Here is a 19,638-nt window from a genome sequence, read left to right as displayed (position 1 = left end):
TATCATTAAAACAGTTTAAACATAATTTTATAAATTAACACCGGTGCACCTGCCATCAAATTAAAATTTCGCAATTGAAAAAAAACAAAAAAATATAAAATTATAGAATATTAAAATTGAAATCTTGGTAGTTGTAAAATATTCATAGGGTTTAGCCAATTCTATCGTTGCATATGCACGATTAATATCCTTCATTGCATTTGCGCATTTGAAAGAAGCACCACCAAGTGACTTTTGTTTGACGTAGGTACACTGGAGGAGACGTTGACTTACACTGTGTTTGGCATTGCCTCGGGGGCCTCCGTGATGTCGCAGAAGGTAATGCAGACGTCGGATACGATCATGTTGGGCGTGAGGAACTGCTGGAGCGTGTCCACTCCGGAGCGCGGCACCCGGTCGAAGGGGTAGCCCATGGAGCGGCGATCGGGGAACTTCTGGTCACGGATGCCGCAGAAGCTGGCCGACTCAGCACACGCCCCCTCTCCCGGATTCACTCCATCAACCTGAACAAGAGAAGTTTGTCGCTCATCAGTTTGTCACCCGAGATCAGGGGCGGTCAGGGGTGATTGAGGGCCCTCAGCTGGTGCTCATGACGAGGCCCCCCTTTAATGGGGATTCGGGGGTACTCCCCGTGGAAAATTTTAGGAAATTGCACGCCCGGAAATAGATTTGACGCTATTCTGGCTCTTAAAAACCAGATAATAGTTAATAATAACATAAATTTTGCAAGAAAAAATACTGTGAGAAGAGAATTTCAAACTTTATAAAATTTAATAATGTATTATGGTTCAATTATTTATTATTTTGCGAATTTGTTCCTTGAAATGCGTTGAGATATAAAATGAACCCTCTAAAATTATCTTTTCAAATAACCCTTTCAAAAAAGGATCAGGTTCACTGTCATTATCAGATACTTTAATTTTTTTATTCTATATTTTTTCACTGAATATGTATGCAATGTAAAGCAACTAATGAATACATAGAATTTTATTATTGGAAGAAAACTTTGATTCGAGTAAACTGTGTCTTCCTTTTATTACACCTTTAATGTACGCTTCAGGATAGGCGCCAGCATTGTGGGGGTCCTAAGGAGGGGCCCCTAAGCTCGGGACCCTCGGCGATTGCCGAACAGACGACCTGGTCAGACCTCTCATGACCGAGAAAGCTGTTAAAATATTCATTGGCGAACCCAAAATGCAGTTATCGCATAAAAGATTTAATTTGGGAGTGCCCATATGATAAGCCGCTTCGGTCAATATTGATAGGGGAGCAAATATGACATATAAGGTAATTAAGTAACTTCAGCCGCAAATAAGATAGCATTTGCCGCTGAAGAAAATTTATTCCAAAAATTCGTATTCAGATAATTTCCTTGGAAAAAATCCAGTTTAGCCAGTAAAAACGTAATATTATTGGAAATTTTAACTTCTACCAAGATAAATATTCGCTGAATTTCCTCTTTTTATTTTCCTGAAAAAGAGATTCCATACGGTGCGGTGCACTGATTTTTAAAAATGAATGCGAATCAAACAGATAGTTATCCAACCATTGAATTTAGCGATGACCAATCGGGCAAATACGTCACGGACGAGTGCAATGAACGGAATCGGGCAGGAGGGCGACGCGTCGCGACGCCCGGGTTTTCGACCGGTCTCTGGAAGCGACAAACATACGCACCCTGTCGTCCTTGATGTCGGAGACCATGACGAAGAGCTGGCAGGGGAAGCCTTCGGGCGATCCCCTGGGGATGAGCATGTGTTGCGGCCAGCCACAGCCGCAGTAGTTGAAGGCCTCGAGGGCCTGTCCACCAGTCGACGGCCTCGAAGACTCCAAATCACGGAAAGTGCTCTCGAACGGAATGGTGATGGACGACTGCGAAGACTCACGGGTGATCGTCATGGATTTGGGGTTCCGTCCCACTGGCGAGCGGAAACAAGGCATAGATTACCCTCAACATACATATTGATAACTGTACGTGGCCTTCATAGTTTCGTGAATGGTGCGGAAAATAAAAGGAAGGCATTCAGTCAGGTTCACTTAATGATGCTTAAAAATCCATTAAAATATCGAGTGTACGTTGCCAAGTTGGGTGATGGAAAAATCATTGTTTGACAACGTTTTGGAATGATATAGATTCCATATTCAGGGCTACAGAGAAATAATCATATGTGGGTACAACACCTACATCTCATAGATTATTTACGCAGTCGATACAATTTTAAGAGAAATAATTACTTAGACTTTTTTATGGGTACATCCTCTCTGCCCTTCATATTTGGATGAATCCTTCAACAGTTGTAGTGAGAGGAATAAATATTTTAAAAACATCAGCATGATGTCTTTAGAAATCTCCAAGAAAGACCTCTTTGAGTCAATAAGCACAAAATATAAATTACATATGCACAATTGAATATTCATATAGAAAATTGAATGTCGTTCTAATTTTGTGCATGTTGACTCATAGAGGTCTATTTTGGCTGTCCCTATAGACATCATGCTAGTGTTTTTTTTACGTTCTATTATTATTTTATTTCCACTTACCATAAGTGTTGGAGGAAGATTCATCATAAGTATGAAGAAGAAATAATGATACACCCATATAACTAATTTAAAGTAATTATCCCTTAAAATCATATCGATTTTGTTAAATAACCTATGAGATGTAGATGCTGTACCATCGTATGATTCTTTCTATCTACCCCTGAATATGGTATTAATCAAATGCCGCAACTTTGCCAAAGAATGACATTTTAATCACTCAAATTGACGACCTACTTTCAATATTTTAATGGGCAAATAAACCAAGAGGAGGAAGCAAGAAGGAATATAGTGATTTTTTGAAAGAACACATGTCTAATACATCATAAAAAAACCTTTTAAGGTGAAAATATTTTAATATGAAAAGTAGAAAAGTTTCACAGAGTAAAGCTTGAAGTTATCTGTGAAATAGTATTTTTTGTTCATATTCTCGATAAATGTAAATCCGATCTTACATGTCACTTCAAACTTGTCCAGCTCAATGAAGAGTAAGCGCTGATCCCTGAAAAGCATTGGGAGGCCCCTCTCATCGAATTTCGGGGCGAGGAATATTCTCACGGTGCCCGTGCGCGGTGCATTTGAATTGTTCTCCACCTAAAAACAAAAAGATTCACGTAAATGGAGGTATTAAATTCGTATTCTATACTGACGTCTACTTAAGCCTAAATTAACTTCGCAAGTACTACATGAGAACTGTTAGTATCGTGAATAAAAATAGGACTCGAATGAATAGCTATGACATGCCACATGAAATTGCAATCCATACCTTAAATTTAATAGTGAATGGAGCGTGTTGTAGCTGGGTGAGCCTCGCAAAAACAGATCCTCTTGGGGCGAAATCCAGTCCTCGAGACAGATCAATATCTTTTTGTTGCCAGAAGGTCATCATCTCATTCTTACCTCTTCCCTTGGTCACCACTTCTAAGTCGGTCATTCTTATCCCATCGTAAGCCAGCTATTTGGGCGAGAAATAATATTTGTTACTTTTTCAATTCAGCGAATAAAGCATGGAGTAAAAGAAGGATAGGGGTGAACTCCGTGTCGTGCAAGAACCGAGTTGCGATTGAGTGCTTGAGAACGGAGGATAACTCACTTTGCTCACGGGATAACTAGGGAGTGTTCTTTTATGCATTTGGAACAAGTCATCGGTGAAAGCATGCCAGCGGTAGAAAATCGGATCCCTCATCGCAGTTGTTGGGTCCCCCATGACTCCGAAAGTTTCCTGAAATAACACAATGTCAAACACATAATTCGTGGCCTTTGTGTAATTTGGTAGAACGAAGTCGTAATGAAAACAAGCACTTAAAATTTGTGATAACTGAAATTTCCATGGACTAGAGTTTACGTTTTGGTGATAAAGTGCCGCGTCAAAATCTGGGTCTCGTTTTTACAAGACTTTAAAAGGGGTATCACTAAATATTTCACTTCTGAAATTTAAATAATATTTTTTATGATGCTATTATTGTTTATTTTCTTAAACTTAGTTTTGCTTAAAGCTTAAGCCTTAATCATGCGATAATTTTTTTTCCATCCCTGCCGAGCGATAGCTCCAATGATAGCGGAAAAATGACCGTCTCACGAGATTATTTTCCGCGATGGCTCCAGGGATAGAAATCCCATCCCTTTTCCGATCACTCGGCACGTCCCTTATCCGTCGCTGAAACCATCGCTGGTGTCTTCTTTCAACGCACGGCCGCTAAAAGCGATTGTGACGCCACGATTAGCTATTAATTGAACGACAGTTTTAAATACGGAAAGAGATGGAGTGAGCGATGAAAAAAGAGACGGTGGGAATGACAGTGTGATTCAGAGAATGATGGGTCGTGCGATCCAGTGGCGCAGCGAGGGGGGATTTTGAAGGGATAAACTCACCCCCCCCCCACAGAGCTCAGAGAAATTTTTAAGTTTAATCCATTTTACTTAATTAGATTGATATTACTAATACAATAGTGTGAGGATGAATAAAAATATCCCTCAGAAAGCCGTAAACTCACTATTTTGTACCATTTATCTTTAACCATTTTACTGCCAGCCCATTTCATGTGGCATACATGAAGACTGCCGAGGCTATTTTCCGGAATTATCGTCATTTCAGATTTAAAAATTTTTCAGCTGAATAATTTTATTTAATACGCCTAGATTTTTTCCCAATTCTTAAGATATATTTACATCTTATAACCATAGATAGATTATGGGGGTTTACATAAATTACTTCCGTTGAAAAGGCCACAATAACGAAAAAAATAGTGAAATAATTCGGGCCGATAAATCGGCCCCTGGCAGTTTTCGCTCAACCAGCGAGGGCTGATATATCGGCCCGGTGGCAGTAGAAGGGTTAAAATTCCGCAATTAATTAATCTCGTACCTACAGATTATCCTGGTGGGTATACTATACCCCCACACACACCGGTGTTAGTTGCACCTAAACACCCCCGCCTTAATTTCTAACTGCGCCCCTGGAGCGATCATTATTTTGGTCCCTGAAAAGCTATCGCTTGAACTATCACACTGAGGGACGAAAAAATGAATGGCATGTGATTCATGGCTTAAAGAATTGAAATCGTCTATAACAGGGGTTCCCAAACTGGGGGGCGCGCCCCCCTGGGAGGGCGTGGAGAAAGTCCAGGGGGGGGGGGGCGTGACACCCAAATGAAATAAATAAAAAAATTACAAAAATAATTTCCTCAGATCTTTGAAATAAATTCTTTCTAAGTTTTCATAATTGTAATCTTTCCATTCTGCGTTACCGCATTCCACAGTGAACAAAAAAATCTACCTACTCACCGTGTCAAGTAGGCACATACTTGTACGAGTACAAGTACTTGTGCAAGTAGGAGTTGGTATGTACGGCACCGTGGAAATAGGGTATTGCAAAATGGAAAGCTGATATGTGTAGCGGGGGGGGGGGGGGCGTGGTACAAAAAAGTTTAGGAACCCCTGGTCTATAAGAAAGAAACATACATCTTCCAGGAGAAAAATGAATACTTTTGTGAAAAACACCAAGCATGTCAGTGACCGTATTTGGGGTTTGCGCAGACTATGAGCGTGATTGATGCGATCATGAAGTCCACTTATTCCGGAGAGATATCGTGGAACAGCGTATTAAATGATAAACTGAGATGTCGTATTGTCCCCTTAATTTTGATTTCACAATCCCAACTACACGGGTTTATATTGGCTTGGGATCATTATCAGTTACTCTTTACCTGATTTCTCTATGTATTACTATTTTGATTGCACCAGATGATGATGATTGTAAGCCAATCGAAAAACGTGTAGTGGAGTTAGTGAAATGTGATAATTGTCAAGCGTAAGGCGACGTTTCCCGTTGCGCTCACCAGTTGGCGCTGATTCGGGTCATGCGGGAGCGCTACAGCTAAAAAGCACTAGCATTAAAGCTAATAAACCTATGTTTTTTTCGAATCAAGAGATTAACAGCTGGTGTCAAAAGTACCTCAAGTGCTCGACGGTATTAAAAAACCCCGTGACATAATTAAACAATAGAAATCTTATAATTTTTCATTTTTAATACATAAAAAAATTTTCATTTCTTAACGACATAAATTTCCCTCAAGTGTTAAAGTATTGGTTTTTACTGTAAGGAGAGCAATTGTTTCCTATGCGTCATATTTTCCGGATCATGCAACTCGAATTAGTGATAGAAACCTTTTTTCAGTCAACTCACCAGGTGGCGCTGATCTGGGTCGTGTGGGAGCGCGAGTAGGAAGTGTCCCAGGTTGTGCAGGTTGCCGTAGAGATTGGGGTTGATGGAGAGGATGCTGGCCTCCAAGATGTCCCCTAGGATGTCGATTCCTCCTTCCTCAGTCAGCTCCACGACCTCTCCATTTTGCTGCAAGAGGAAGGGTGAAAGTGTGTGCAGCGACAAAATGACCCATGAACCCCACCTAAATGACCCGCCATTCACGGGCTGTAAACGCGATGTAATATTAGCTAATTGGTCCCCAACCAATCTAAAATTCCTCCATATTACCCCTACCTCTTCGTATAAATAACACAGGCCAACAAAAAAAATTTGTTTGAAAACTTTTTTTATTTTAATAGCTGATCTTTATAGATTTTTATGTGCCTAATTCAAACCTGGCCTTAGTTTTTTTGTGTCATCCATAGTTTCCAAGCAATATGTATTTTAATATTTAGTTTAATAACCCTATACAGTATATAGGGAAATCGATGAAACACTGTGTAACACCATAAAATTGTTTGTATTTACTGTTCACTACGTGGTGATAAAATTGTTTGTACTTACTACAGCGTGATAATACTGGGTTCACTTGTCAACTGGGATTGGTCTACATTTTCTTTCCCTTTTTTCCTTGAAGCTTCTTGAGTAGCCTTTTCTGCGATGAATCGCTCTGCTGAACTTCTCGGTGAAGTACGAACAGTAATCCCCCATTATCTTCGTTCATTAGACCTACTTTTCAATTTTATTATAACTATAAAAATGCTGTTAAATTCTAAAAATATTGCTTGAAAATGTGAATAAATGGTGGGTGATCCAACTTTAAAACCATTATATTTAGCAACTGAAAAAACATAAGAATAAGGTATTTTCAGTAGAAAAGTTTTTTCATTGTTGGCCTGTGTAATCAAACAGAGTCCCAAATTTGTCCTCTGATGCTGTGCTGTCTTCCTTCCACGTATCTAACTTCCAAAAACTTAGAGTTAAAATGGAAATAAACTACATGATACTACTATGCAATACCCTAATAATACTACCACGCAATAAACTAAATATTACTACGCAATATCCTAAACTCGACTACTGACTGCCCTGAACTGCTTTCTATGTTCAGCTTTAAAGTAGCAACTTGATCCATACGCTTATTCTCCCTACTCCAACTGCCTAATCCCAGGATATCTCTCACTAATCGCTCACCTTTATATCGCCCCTCCTTCCGTCTAAATTCTCTTCCTTACTCCGTAGATCCATTTTTTTATGAAGTAGAAATTTCACCGCACAAGCAATGCGCCACCTGCAAGAAAATGTAACGTTTCCTCTTTCCTCTGGTTTCCTCGTCGTTGGTTTTTGAGAAGTTATTGCATTTTGTCCCATTCCATGTTTCTGTTAATATTTTCCCTGTAAAGGAATTCTTATCGGGATACCTACCGGTTGGGATTCGGCCGACATTTCAATGCTCCACTCGGGCGTTGAAACGTAGGACATGGACAATCTCAACCGGTGGAAAACCCGAAAAGAATTCCTTCAACTTGTTCGTCTGGAAAGATTGGGATCTTATCTCTTTTCACTTTGAGTTGGCGACGGTATGTGAAGAATGCTTTGAATAAATTAAACTTAGTCGTTATCAGCGAGGGGCGTGGAAGCTTAGGGCTTTTCTCTCATGGTCCAGGAATACTCGGTGTGTGGCTCGGTGTCTTGACAACCATCAGATGTGGGTAATGGATATGTCTGTAATCGCCAGGAATAATAAGCGCTGTTAAAGCATGGGGAGAATTTCAATGAAATCCTAGAAACTGAGACATCATAGACTGAGAAATCGGATGATTCAATTTATCATAACGGGTCAGGGAAAAGATATTTTCGTTTGTTCAAGGAAGTAATCATAAATTCATACCTTGCAGCTAATCCTGAAATCTGTTTTTTACTTAATAATGTGTTACGATCCTTGAAACGTAATGTAATTACGCCATCGTCACGATGTTATACTAATCTCTCTACAGGGCCAAAAACACAAAAAATAGGAGAAAAAACCTGACGATGTACCAACTATTGAGTATCTGCATTTAAGTTAGGAAAGATTTCTTTATAAAATCGTTCCGTAACGCTTTTAGCCATATGCTTTAGGATAGTAAGCGCAATAGACTTTTGTATATTCCTATAGCATCTGAAAATGCGTGCTCGAAGCTGCATTGAGAAAGAGTTTGTGTGTCTCTTACGTTGATCACTCTGCCGAGGTGGATGGCCTCGATGATGCGGTCCCTCCAGCGCTCCAGGTCAGCAATGTCGAACCTTATCTGGTCCGCCTCGCGGTTAATGTCCTGCAAGAAAGAAGAAAAACGGTCCCGAATCAGTGTGATGGACTTGCATGAGCAATAACTAATTTAACTTGATCACACTGATAAGAGATCAGACTTATTCATCCATTGAACTATTTAGCACCTTTATATTCATCGATTTGACTAATTCGTTATTCTTCCAATCGCCAAATTTACTATCCTACATTGTGGGCTTCGAACTCGATCTTACAGTTGGAATGGATTTTAACAGTAATCACTACTCATTATGAATCATTTTCGAGAAAAAAGGCCTATAATATTTTTTTTCTCTTTTATGCACGTATTCTCTTATCTTAACTGATATTTTTAAGCCGCGCACCAAAGTAAAAATCGACGATTCAACGCCATCCTAGAGATAAAAATTTGAAGTAATATATTACGAATTCTCCTTGTTTAGCAAATAATATTAAATTATAGAATGCATGAATGGAGACATCAGCTGTCTCCAATGCAGCCATAGCTTATGCACAAAAGGTCTGATCTTATGCCTGTTCTGATCGGCTTTCACAAACAGATAATTATCATGCACGAATCCCCGCAAAGGCAGAGAAACATCGGATGCTCTGAACGATTCACCCCAAAGCAGAGGAGCAAGAATAAACAAATTTGCACTCTGAAAAACATAAGCCACTCTTCAGACGTGATCATACAGAGCAATGATTGATCATCCTCTGAAATTTTGATCGATTTTTTTTGCCTATCGTTATCGGTTAGGAGTGCCATGGTTTCTCAGGGTTCCCATTCTAACTACATTATAAAATTCACGGTTTTTTCCCAGGTTTTCACGGTCCAAATGCCATCAAATTCACGGTTTGTAGATAGGGCATATTAGGCAGAAATATTGATCACATGATAATCATCGGCTGCAAGTTAACTAAAAATGTAACAAACGCAACAGATGCCTTGGATGCAAACGCAGCAATGAAAGTGCTATCTCTCATTACGCCACCTATCGTTAGCAAAATTCAGATCCGGCTAAAAGGGCGTGAGTGGGAAAATGGTGAGAGCAGGGTGGCAGGGAATTGAAGAAGTGCCTGATTTTTTGCAAGGGTCAATGTCTTCCAATCGCAGGCTTAAGGTCAATGTGCTGTCATGGCACACGGACCAATTAATAATTGCGCTTCGAATACACGTGTGTAGATAAATGCGTGGACAGTATCTGCACGTGACTCGGCCTTGAAGCATGATCAAAATATCGATTTTTCTTTTAATATGTCTATCGTAGTTCTAAAATCAAGTTTGAGAGATTTCTAAGGTTTCATGATGAAATTCACGGCTTATTCACGGTTTTAAGGTTTTCACGGTTGAGTGGGCGCCCTGTTTCTTTGGTGTCAAGGCGACACGGTGTCTTTGATTGTTCTGACACCCCAGAGAAAAGTAAAAAAAAGTAAGAGAAATTAGTCGGAAAAAGATGAAACAAACTAGTTTAGTTACACGAAGTTTTTAACCCTATGGCTTAGCTCAAATTATTTTCTAAGTGTTGTTTAGTTAGGAAATACGATATTAACCATTTTAGTGCCAACCAATTTTCTGGGTACTATGCTAAAAGTGCCGAGGTATTTTTGCTGATTTTGCAGTAGGTTAGGGAAACAATAGGTCTCAAAAACAACCAAGGGTATATATTCAAAAACTTTAGGAAATCTTTATGATATGTGATTTCACCTTTTTAATGTATTATTTGACGAATTTTTGGTAACGTGTTAATTTTAATAATTTTAAGAAAATAGTTAATGTTAAAATAAAATAAACATTGGCTACTGAATAATTTGTGAAAATATTCTTTTTGCGAGAGATAGGAGGAGCATGATAGCGCTCCCCGGTCATCTAATGGTTAAAGGGCTAGAGCAATGGTCCACGAAGCAAGTGTGTAGGACAAATTATAAAGGTTGCCTATACTTGGACATTTTAATAATCTTGACAGGCAATCTGTGAGCACTAAAATGTTATTAGTATTTAAAAAAACTTTTTTTAATCACCTAGGCCTTTTATTAGGTATTTATTTGAAAGGGTGCTTGAGTGGTATGCAGGTTGCATGCCCAGGCCATTTCTTGTCAATTTCCACGAATCGAAAAATCATAAATGTAATCAATTAAACTATAAATTATTTTTTCGCGGTACTAAAATTCTTAGCCCTCGTTGGTATTGTTTTAATGAAACTGTCGTAGTTATTATGGCTTGGTCTTCGTGGGCGTTTATTTCCGATATCCGCTTGAGTTTTTTTTCGAAAAAAAAATTAACTTTAGGGTACTGACGTTACTCGTCAGAATTATACGATTTTGAAAAAAATTCGGATCTGAGACCCTGATCTTCGTCAAGGACTTTTAATAGCTAAGAGAAATTCAGGAGTATAAATGACCCCGGGCTAGTTGTATCATAAAGGAATTTATGACGAACTGTCATTACAAGGGAAAATATTCAGTTGAGTGCAGAAGCCCGCAATGCCCGAGCCCTTTCCTGGCTTCCCCTGCCTCAGGCGAAGTAAGTCCTATTGGAGATCATTCACTTAACAATGGATTGCCAGGTGACCATAGCGATCCACCAAATTTTCGCAAAGCTCCTTGTCTGCATGCCCGCCTTTTATCTTGGGTGAGAAAGAGTTGTAACCTGATAGGATGTGTCATAAGGGGAGTTGGTGGCCCATAAATGATTTTTTATCGGGCTGAGTGCTCTGCAGACATTCACGTAGCCGGGAATCACTGGGCTAGAGATATATATTTATTTTCGCAGAAATGAAAGCACGTTCAACTCGCAATAATGGTGGGCGTGTCACTTACACTCAGAGTTGTTCCGGAGAGTCTTGGAGGATAGTTGCGGCTCGCGACGAGCGTGTCCAACTTGGGGAAGTAGCCCTCCGGGATGGGCTCCCTCAGGTTGAGCAGGCGCTTCACTCGCCCCAATTTGTTGCACATGCGTTCGAAGTTGTACCTTGGCGATGGGACAAATGCATTGAAATTAGAAAAAACGCTCTTTTCCTCATGGTATTTGTTTTGTCGTCTATACGAAATAAACGTTCCTCTAAAGATATGAAGTGGCGATTTTTCATGGTTCTCCATAGGGCTAATGATGCGGGACTAGGCGGCAGAGGCACAATAGGGTAGTTTCCTTCATCAAAGATTACGAAAGGCATCGATTGCGATTCGTTAAGCACCATTAGTGTATTCATAATATACAAATTATTTGGTTTTAGAAATCCCAGTTTAGACGAATGTTAATGGTTAGTTTTGACCTCATTTGAAAAAGGCTAGACTGGCGCCCATGCGATGCCATTCCACGTGACGTCACAGGGATCTAGTTTCAATACGAGTGAATAGGAGTTTTACATCGTCTGAGATTACCAATGCGTGCATGAGGCACAGAGCTCAGGGAAACATATATTAATAATCACCTATTAAAACTGACTATGGTCGGAAAGTATCCTGCGTTTGATAAGGTATTAATAATCCTTATTTAAGCCAAGCGCTACCTGCTAGCAGGGCACCCTGCTACCAGCTAGCAGTCTGCATCGCAGTGGCGCACATATTCTCGGCCCAAGGTCACGTCACTCGGCGGCAGCCGGAACCAGAATGACGTCACACGGGCTTTTCCAATCATTCATACTTAGCCGTCGCGTTTTCGTGCGCTTGAAAATTTTGGCTTTTCATTTAATCGCGAAAAATAGATATGGTCATTTAATAATATAAACGCGTGAAATTCGTACTCCAGGAGTAATAATCTTTCGATTTAGGCAATAAAAATAAAATAGGAAACCTTTCTATTGCGCGGTTTAGATTACTTTTAAATGCCTCGGCAGCGGAGCCGTAACTAGGAGTTTAGTCGGGGGGCAAAGGTCATGATTATTCCTCCCCTCCCCTGATCCTCCCTGTTACGGCAATGAAATGGCTGGTCTTTGTGGCGAGTGATGGCATGCGGATGCCTGGAGAGACGTGAATGCAGGCTGAGTGTTGCCCCAGAAGGGGATGGACCGCGTTTGGGGTGCCCGGGCAGGGGGTTGTATTGTTGGGGGTGCCTCGGAAGGGGAAGGGAGAGGAGACAGTGGTGTGTGAAGGGACCGCGAAAGGAACTGGTTCCCCTACCCTGAATGCGTCAAATCCACACGCCTGTGGCTTACTTCGGGGCGAAATTTACCCTCACCTACCCCAACCAACCTTCATGTTGAATCACTGAGTGAGTCAGGGTACTTCTGTTTCAACATTAGGTAAATTTCAGGCATTGGGAGGGTGACTGTGGGTCTTCAATATCGTAATCCGTTTTCACTTCCCTTCCCATCCCTTTCAAGAATTACCCTCGCGGTATACAATAGGGTGGTTTCCTATTATTTTTTATTGCCTAAATCGAAAGATTTTGCCATTTGCATTTTATTGCCATTTCTCCCGGAGTACGTATTTCACGCTCTTAGATTTTCGAAATGCGCACTCCAGGAGTAATAATCTTTCGATTCAGGCAATAAGAAAATAATAGGAAACCACCCTATTGCAATTTAATTAAGCTCTCCCTCGCCAGACGCTGAGCATCCCAGCCGTTGGATGTAGTGCTTAAATATGCCTTTTCGAAATATTTCAAGCTGGAATAGAGCAGTATTAGAATGTAGCGATGAGTAGTATTATATAAAGGGCGGAGAGAAACCCGGCATTGATATTAGCATGCTCAAACAAAAATTCGTTCTCGGTACCGATCCGCGTCTCAGCCGTCCAATTCAGAGCGGTATCTGTGCCCTCTATAAATTATTTCAAGCTGGACTTTGGCAGTATTCGAATGTAGCTCTGACTAATAGTAGTATCGACATTTCGCGGATCTGTGCGGAAAGAATAGAGTTCAGATGGGTTCTGAAGGGATACGGTAGCATTTCATCTCTAAGTTACCGTCCATTTGCGTTAGGGGGTAATTAGGCTGAGGCCGTCTGAAAATTATTTGTATTCCTCGGGACTTCAGCGAGGACACCCCACGTTGGAGTAACTGTGGAGGGTGTGTCCCACCCAGGGGCGCAGCCGGGATTAAGGCTGGGGGAGGTTTAGGTGCAACTAATACCGGTGTGTGTGGGGGTATTAAATACCCACCAAGATAAGCGGTAGGTGCGAGATTAATAAATTGCGGAATTATAAGATAAATGGTTCAAAATGGTGAGTTTTGCAGCTTTCTGAGTGATATTTTATTAATCCTTATGCTATTGTATTAGTAATATCAATCTAATGAAGTAGAATAGAGTGAACTTAAAAAACATTTTTAAGCTCTGTGGGGGGGTTTATCCCCCCCCTCGCTGCGCCAGTGGTCCCACCTGGCCTGGATCTGCTGGTGCATGTAGTAGAAGATCTCTCCGCGCCTGTCCTTCCGGACGATGTTGAGTGGCGCCTGGAAGGGGTAGACGAGGTGCCAGTGCCAATGGTGGAGGTTAATGCCCACGTCCTCTCGGAAGTAGGCCACGCGGTGCTCCTCTTCCAGATCGCTCGCAGTGTAGTCACGCGGAATCTCGATCGGCACCTGCGTGCCAAGAATAGAGCTCGAGTATATCGAAATCGAGTCGCTAGGACTATTGGGATTACAAACCAGGTATCTCAACTACATAAACACTGTGTCTTCATATTATGCACGAGCGAATGAAGTGAATAATGTACTCAAATAATGGTTAAAGCAATGAAATAAGACCTAAGTTGTCGATGAACCCTAGTACACCGATTCTATTACTACAACTGCTACAGAAAGATATCTATACTATTGAATGCAGTTTGTAACTGAAAAATAATATATCAATACTATTGAACGCATTTTGTATGTAAAAGATATCTACTGTATGACTTTACCCCTTCCCGGCGAGCGCAATATTTAAACTTTTCTCGTTTTTTTTTTTGGTTGGAATCGAGCTTTAAAAAGAATTATGATTACCAGAGATTACGAGAAAATTTTTTTTTTGGCAAGCAAAAATGGCACAGTCCGATAGAATAATGTCTAAAGATCAAGGAACTATGGCTATTTATATATTTGGTTCACCCATTAAATCATTAGGACCCGTTAAAGACGAGAAAAAATTATTAAAAAATTTCAAGTCGGAATTTCTGCAAAAATCGAGTATTTACTTTCGCTCGTGAGCCGTTAATATGGTTTTCCATTATTTTAAAAGCATATTTTCTAGAAGAGTAAACCTTTCCTAAGAATTATACGGGATAGTTCATTTATTTTATCAAATTTTCATATAATTACTAAAAATTCAAAAGGCTTTGTTTTTGGACTATTTTTGACATAAAGTGGAAAAAAAACTATATGAGGGCGGCAAGACTCGATCGTAATATTCATATGGAAAGAAAGACCTGAATCTTGACTATATGATCCAAAAGAAAAATCTTGCTACAACTTGCTACCTTTCTTTTAAAGATGGGATATGTATAAAAAGTCAGCGCAGCACCCCGGAAAAAATCGTGGATCTACGTTGAATAATAACGGAAATATTAGTTTTGTCAAGATTTTTTTCGATTTCCGCCCACTGTGAGTCGGTGCTTCTAGAGTATCTTACCCGCGTGAAAACCCGATAAAAGATAAGATATCTACTGTATTCTAGGGTTACATACTTCATATTTAGGGATCAGGGTCTTTCAAAATTTGGAGCTTAATTTTTGACGTGGTGAGTCTCTTGGAAGACTTGAAAGTCGATTGTCGGCCGATTCGGCTGGGTGGAGCAGAGGACCGTGTCAAGGGTATGTCAGAAAGACGGGTAATATGCTCACCCTGGTGTCTTGGTTGCGGACGTTGGCTTGCTCGCGTGCCCTATCGAATATGCCTCCGTCCACGAACTTCTCGGGCAGCATCTCGCTCAGGGGTGGCAGCTGTAGACCCCTGGTGTCCGGACGGTGAAGGATGGCCACAGACATGGCGTAGACAAACATGTAAGGATTGATGCGGTCTCGGGCGTAGACGGAAACCGCCAGGAAGTCCTCATAGGACCTCATTCCTGATGGAAAACATGTTCAAGTTGTCAGGTAGTATTCCTCTATCTCAAACTGGGGGGGGGGGGACGCTACCCCCTCCACGGAGGGGCGTGAAGACATGTCGGGAGGAGGGTGTGTGTGGAGGGGAGGAAGAGTGCGCGAGGCCAATAAAATATAGACATCTCTAAGTAAATGAAATACATACATTTCTTCGACTGTAGTTTTTAAAATCAATCTCGATGTTTAGAACAGTTAAAAAAAATGGAAATTTGTCTCGAACACAAGATCGATTAAAAGGATATATATTGATATATTCCTCACGGTATTTATTGAAACCTCAACTGGTTTCGACCTTTTTTAGGCCAATATTAAGAAGTTACACAAATTCTTTTACCTTCTGAAAATGACCTGAAAGGGTTATTAATAATTACTGACATTGTGAGTGGGATATAACGATTATTCGTGAATATTTCATGTCACCATTCCACTAAGTGAACCACTCCTTTTTCCTGTAAATAATAACGTAATCGACCAGTCTAGTGGGATGGTGGTGGGCTTTTGTAGAGGATTTTGTTTCTCACCCATGAAGATTTCGATGAGCCTGGTGGCCATCTCACGGTGCCATGGCAGGAACAGCGAGAAGTTTTCATTGCGGCCGAGGCGCATGGGGAAGGAGAGGTCGGGGATGGTGATGTTATTCACCGGGACCCTCTCGTTGGTGTCCTCGCCGAACCGCGTGCCCAGGTCACCGGCGACATCTTGGAACCGCTCAGCCTGGTTGGGAGGAGGTGGGGTGGTTTACGGGAGAAATGAAGACATAAGTCCCACCAGCTTAAGACTGGTTTATTGAAAAACACTTGCGATAAATCCAAAATTAACCGCTGAACGAAGAAATAACTTCACTGTTTTGAGTCGTATGTGGAAACGATTAGCGTGGACTGCTCGCCATCTATCATTATCCTGACGAACTATTCGCCAACTTTTGCGCACATTTTGTCGAAATTGAGTTGAAAGGTTTTCTAGTTGCCTCTGAGTTATTTCCGGTGTTTTTTTTCCTCCACTCCGTATGATATTAATTTCATTTTTCATCGTAACCTCCTCGATGATTCACGACTTTCATTAACAAAGCACGGGCAAAAAGTGCGCGAAACACTTGAATGCGGCACAGCGCGTTTCTAAAATTTCACGCTAATTGTCCGGTTACTTCTGAAATCGATTTTATGTTAACATTATTTTTCATTTCTGGGTGTCTTATCCCACGGTTCACGGGTAAAACTGACCGAACTTGGTTTTGAAGCGCATGAAAAAAATTGAAAATGACACTGCGAGTTTCTAAGTTTCAAACTAATTTTCCCGTAAACTCAAAATTGACCAAACCACACGCCGCAATGGTCAGCGTGGCGGCAGAGCTGGTGGCAGAGGGCGGCAGACAAAACGTGACGTCGCTGCGTAGAAATGGAATTCGGAGCCGAATTGAACAGTCCGATGCTCATACAGCGATCTAACTATCAAACGATCTGATCGTTGGATCATTCTGCCTCATAGAGTGATCCTCCAAGATCGTTAGAATATTAATGGCTTTGCCTGGTTTCGCTTATAGTGGGGCCCTCTTCGATTCTATAGCGTTGAGGTGTTTTCCCCGTCCCGTTCCTTCCGCTTCTATCCTTTCCCCAGAGGCGTCGTCGGGCTCCTATCGCGGCGGCTCCTCTTTCCTTTTCCCTTCCTCTCCAGCCCCTCCCCGGGTGATCGGGCGTATAAGCCACGGACTTGGTTCCCGGCCCCGGTGCGTTGTATCCCAGAAGGGTTCGCCCTGAACCCTCACACTCTTTGCTCATACAGCGTTATTTGATCGTTGGATTATTCTTCCTCCAAGGATAATCCTCTAAAATCGCTGGAACAGTAATGGCTTTGCCTGGTTTCGCTATTTAGTGGGCCCTTTTCGCTTCTATAGCGTTAAGGTGTTTTTCCCAGTCCCGTGCCTTCCCTACCCCAGATTCGTCGTCGGGCTCCTATCGCGGCGGCCCTTCTTTCCTTTTTCCCTCCTCTCCGCCCCCTCCCCGGGTGATCGGGCGCTTGGTTCCTGGCCCCGGTGGTTGTATCCTCGAAGGGCTCCCCTGATCACTCACATCTTGCTCATACAGCGTATTTACGGAAAATCGAAGACATTTCCTTCCTCAAAGGAATTTTTTTCTCTCTGTAGAAATATTAAATCATGGTTTCGCTAGTAGTGGGCCCTGATCGCTCTCATAGCGGCGAGGGTATTACCCTATCCCTCCCTTCCATCCCTATCCCTACCCCAGAGGCGTCTACGGGCTCCTGTTGCGGCGGCTCCTCTTTCCTTTTTTCCTTCCCCTCCACACCCCTCCCCGGCAGCGCGGGCGTATCAGTTGCAGTATTGGGTCCCGGCCCTGGTGGCTGTAATCTTCAATGAAACCCCTTTGGGTTCTCATTGGTGCTCATAAAGTGTAGCTCTAAGGAAAGAATGTGCAATGACCTCACGGCTGCCAATAGCTGGAGGCATCCAAAGTTATCGCAAGCTGACGGCATCTTTCAAACCTGGCAAAGGAAATGAAAAAATACATAAACCCGCCGGGGCTAGCCTTCCGCCTACAACAATAATTTTTTTTTCAATAGACTCTTCTATTCCCGCCATCTTCTTTTGCGCACGCTGTAAGCTTTACTGGGACTACTCTCGTTGTAATAGTGAAAAATGTGTTTGTAAAAAAATTGAGTAGTTCCACGTTATGTCCAAACTATTACTTTCTTGTCGGCCATCTATAAGCGTATTGCCCTTTACGGATCACGTCACGCGTTCACGCTGGCAATGTCGCAGCCATATTTCTCCGCTTCAGTGCTTTCTCACCGCCTAATTTACAAGCAAATTTGGTAGAATTTTTCTTCTGTCGTGTATATTCGTTGGTGGAATATATAGAAAATAAAATTTTTCTTGAATCCGAATATAGCATTCGCTTTCACTAGTGGAATTTATCGTATTTGTTAATTATCGTATTTCATATTCATGAAAGAAAACACATCACATGAACTTTCAAAAAAAAACTGAACGCAAATTGTACGGATAGTGCTGTTCGTTAACTTAGTTTGATGCTTAAGTGGTAATATGACTCCTAATTAATTTTTTCGCCCCCTTAGAGGAAAATAGCCAAGGTTTTCAAGAGGTATGAATTTAAGTAAGAGCTTGTTCCAAAATTTAATTCAATTCTGACACAGCACACAGATTCTGCTCGAGGTGGGAAAAAATTACTGCATTTAGAGGATGGCTAACTATGAGAGGCGGTTAACGAACAATTGTTGGGCCAACAATTTGGCTTGGAACAAGGGCGACGACATGCCCATGTGCCCCAAAAGCAAAACCCCTGCAAATAAAATGCGATATAAAACTGTTGGATGAGCATTTAAAATAAAATAAAAAAGAATGCTGTTTACAATTTAAAGTGGCAGCGTTTTCAGTTCTCATTTCAGATAAGACTATATGGTTCAGATCTTACAACTAAGATTTTCTAGACTAGAAATTCAAGATACGGTCGAAGTGAATCCTTTTTTGATTGATGTATCTCAGCCATGGATTATGCTGTGGCTATGCTATTATTTTACACCCTTACATTAACATTTGCGGACGAATTACACCATTTCAATATTTCATTTTCCATCATTATGTTCAACAACATATCGCCTCACATCGTTAATTTCACGAGTGAATTCTGTTTTGATTGGTGTGTCTAAAACCATGCTTTTTGCCGTGACTATGCAAAAACTGGCCTATCCGGCCGACCACCCCTTCCTGCCTGCTACTCACCAGAAAGTCGTTGCTAGGGATTTCGAAGACTGCGCCCCGGTCTCCTTTTGGCACGAAGATGGGCTCGCTCGGGCGGCCCAGCAAGTAGAGCACCTGATGCTGTTGGTCCACCGTGTTCGCCATTTCACCTTCTTTTTCTTCACTAGAGTTTTGACTGAGGAAAGCGCCTCTTCTCTCTGTATAGTCGTGTACCGTGGAGGGTATTGGGTGGAAAAGTGTTCCGGATTGAAGCGGGCGACAGACAAGGCTCTCTTCGTAATTGGAACGCGTGCCCTCTGAGACGTGTGGACGGCGAGAGAGTGCCTTGGGGTTGAGGATTTCAGGACTTTTATAGGC

At 41.5% G+C, this 19,638-nt stretch overlaps 1 protein-coding gene across 1 annotated transcript; it reads right to left on the bottom strand.

Annotated features, from left to right (window-relative positions):
* Positions 1–269: 269 nt before the first annotated feature.
* LOC124155269 (phenoloxidase 2-like) lies at positions 270–19,425 on the bottom strand. The gene is made up of 12 exons (XM_046528988.1): positions 19,303–19,425; positions 16,070–16,262; positions 15,288–15,511; positions 13,847–14,049; positions 11,349–11,499; positions 8,455–8,556; positions 6,224–6,388; positions 3,632–3,760; positions 3,305–3,493; positions 2,994–3,132; positions 1,678–1,919; positions 270–503 (listed from the first exon to the last, which is right to left on the bottom strand). Exons 1-12 carry the CDS (start codon positions 19,423–19,425, stop codon positions 270–272), a joined length of 2,094 nt encoding a protein of 697 aa, XP_046384944.1.
* Between the last annotated feature and the right edge of the window lie 213 nt (positions 19,426–19,638).

Source organism: Ischnura elegans, chromosome 3, assembly GCF_921293095.1.
Source record: "Ischnura elegans chromosome 3, ioIscEleg1.1, whole genome shotgun sequence".
Taxonomy (NCBI): domain Eukaryota; kingdom Metazoa; phylum Arthropoda; class Insecta; order Odonata; family Coenagrionidae; genus Ischnura; species Ischnura elegans.
This window is presented reverse-complemented; position numbering and strand designations above follow the sequence as displayed.

Excerpts from the sequence above, each read along its gene's own strand:
- LOC124155269 (XM_046528988.1), bottom strand. The coding sequence starts at position 19,425 with ATGGCGAACACGGTGGACCAACAGCATCAGGTGCTCTACTTGCTGGGC. Across the intron at positions 15,512-16,069 it reads GCTCATCGAAATCTTCATGG|GAATGAGGTCCTATGAGGAC; the intron begins GTGAGAAACAAA and ends GTTTTCCATCAG. Across the intron at positions 6,389-8,454 it reads ACCTCGGCAGAGTGATCAAC|CAAAATGGAGAGGTCGTGGA; the intron begins GTAAGAGACACA and ends TTCCTCTTGCAG.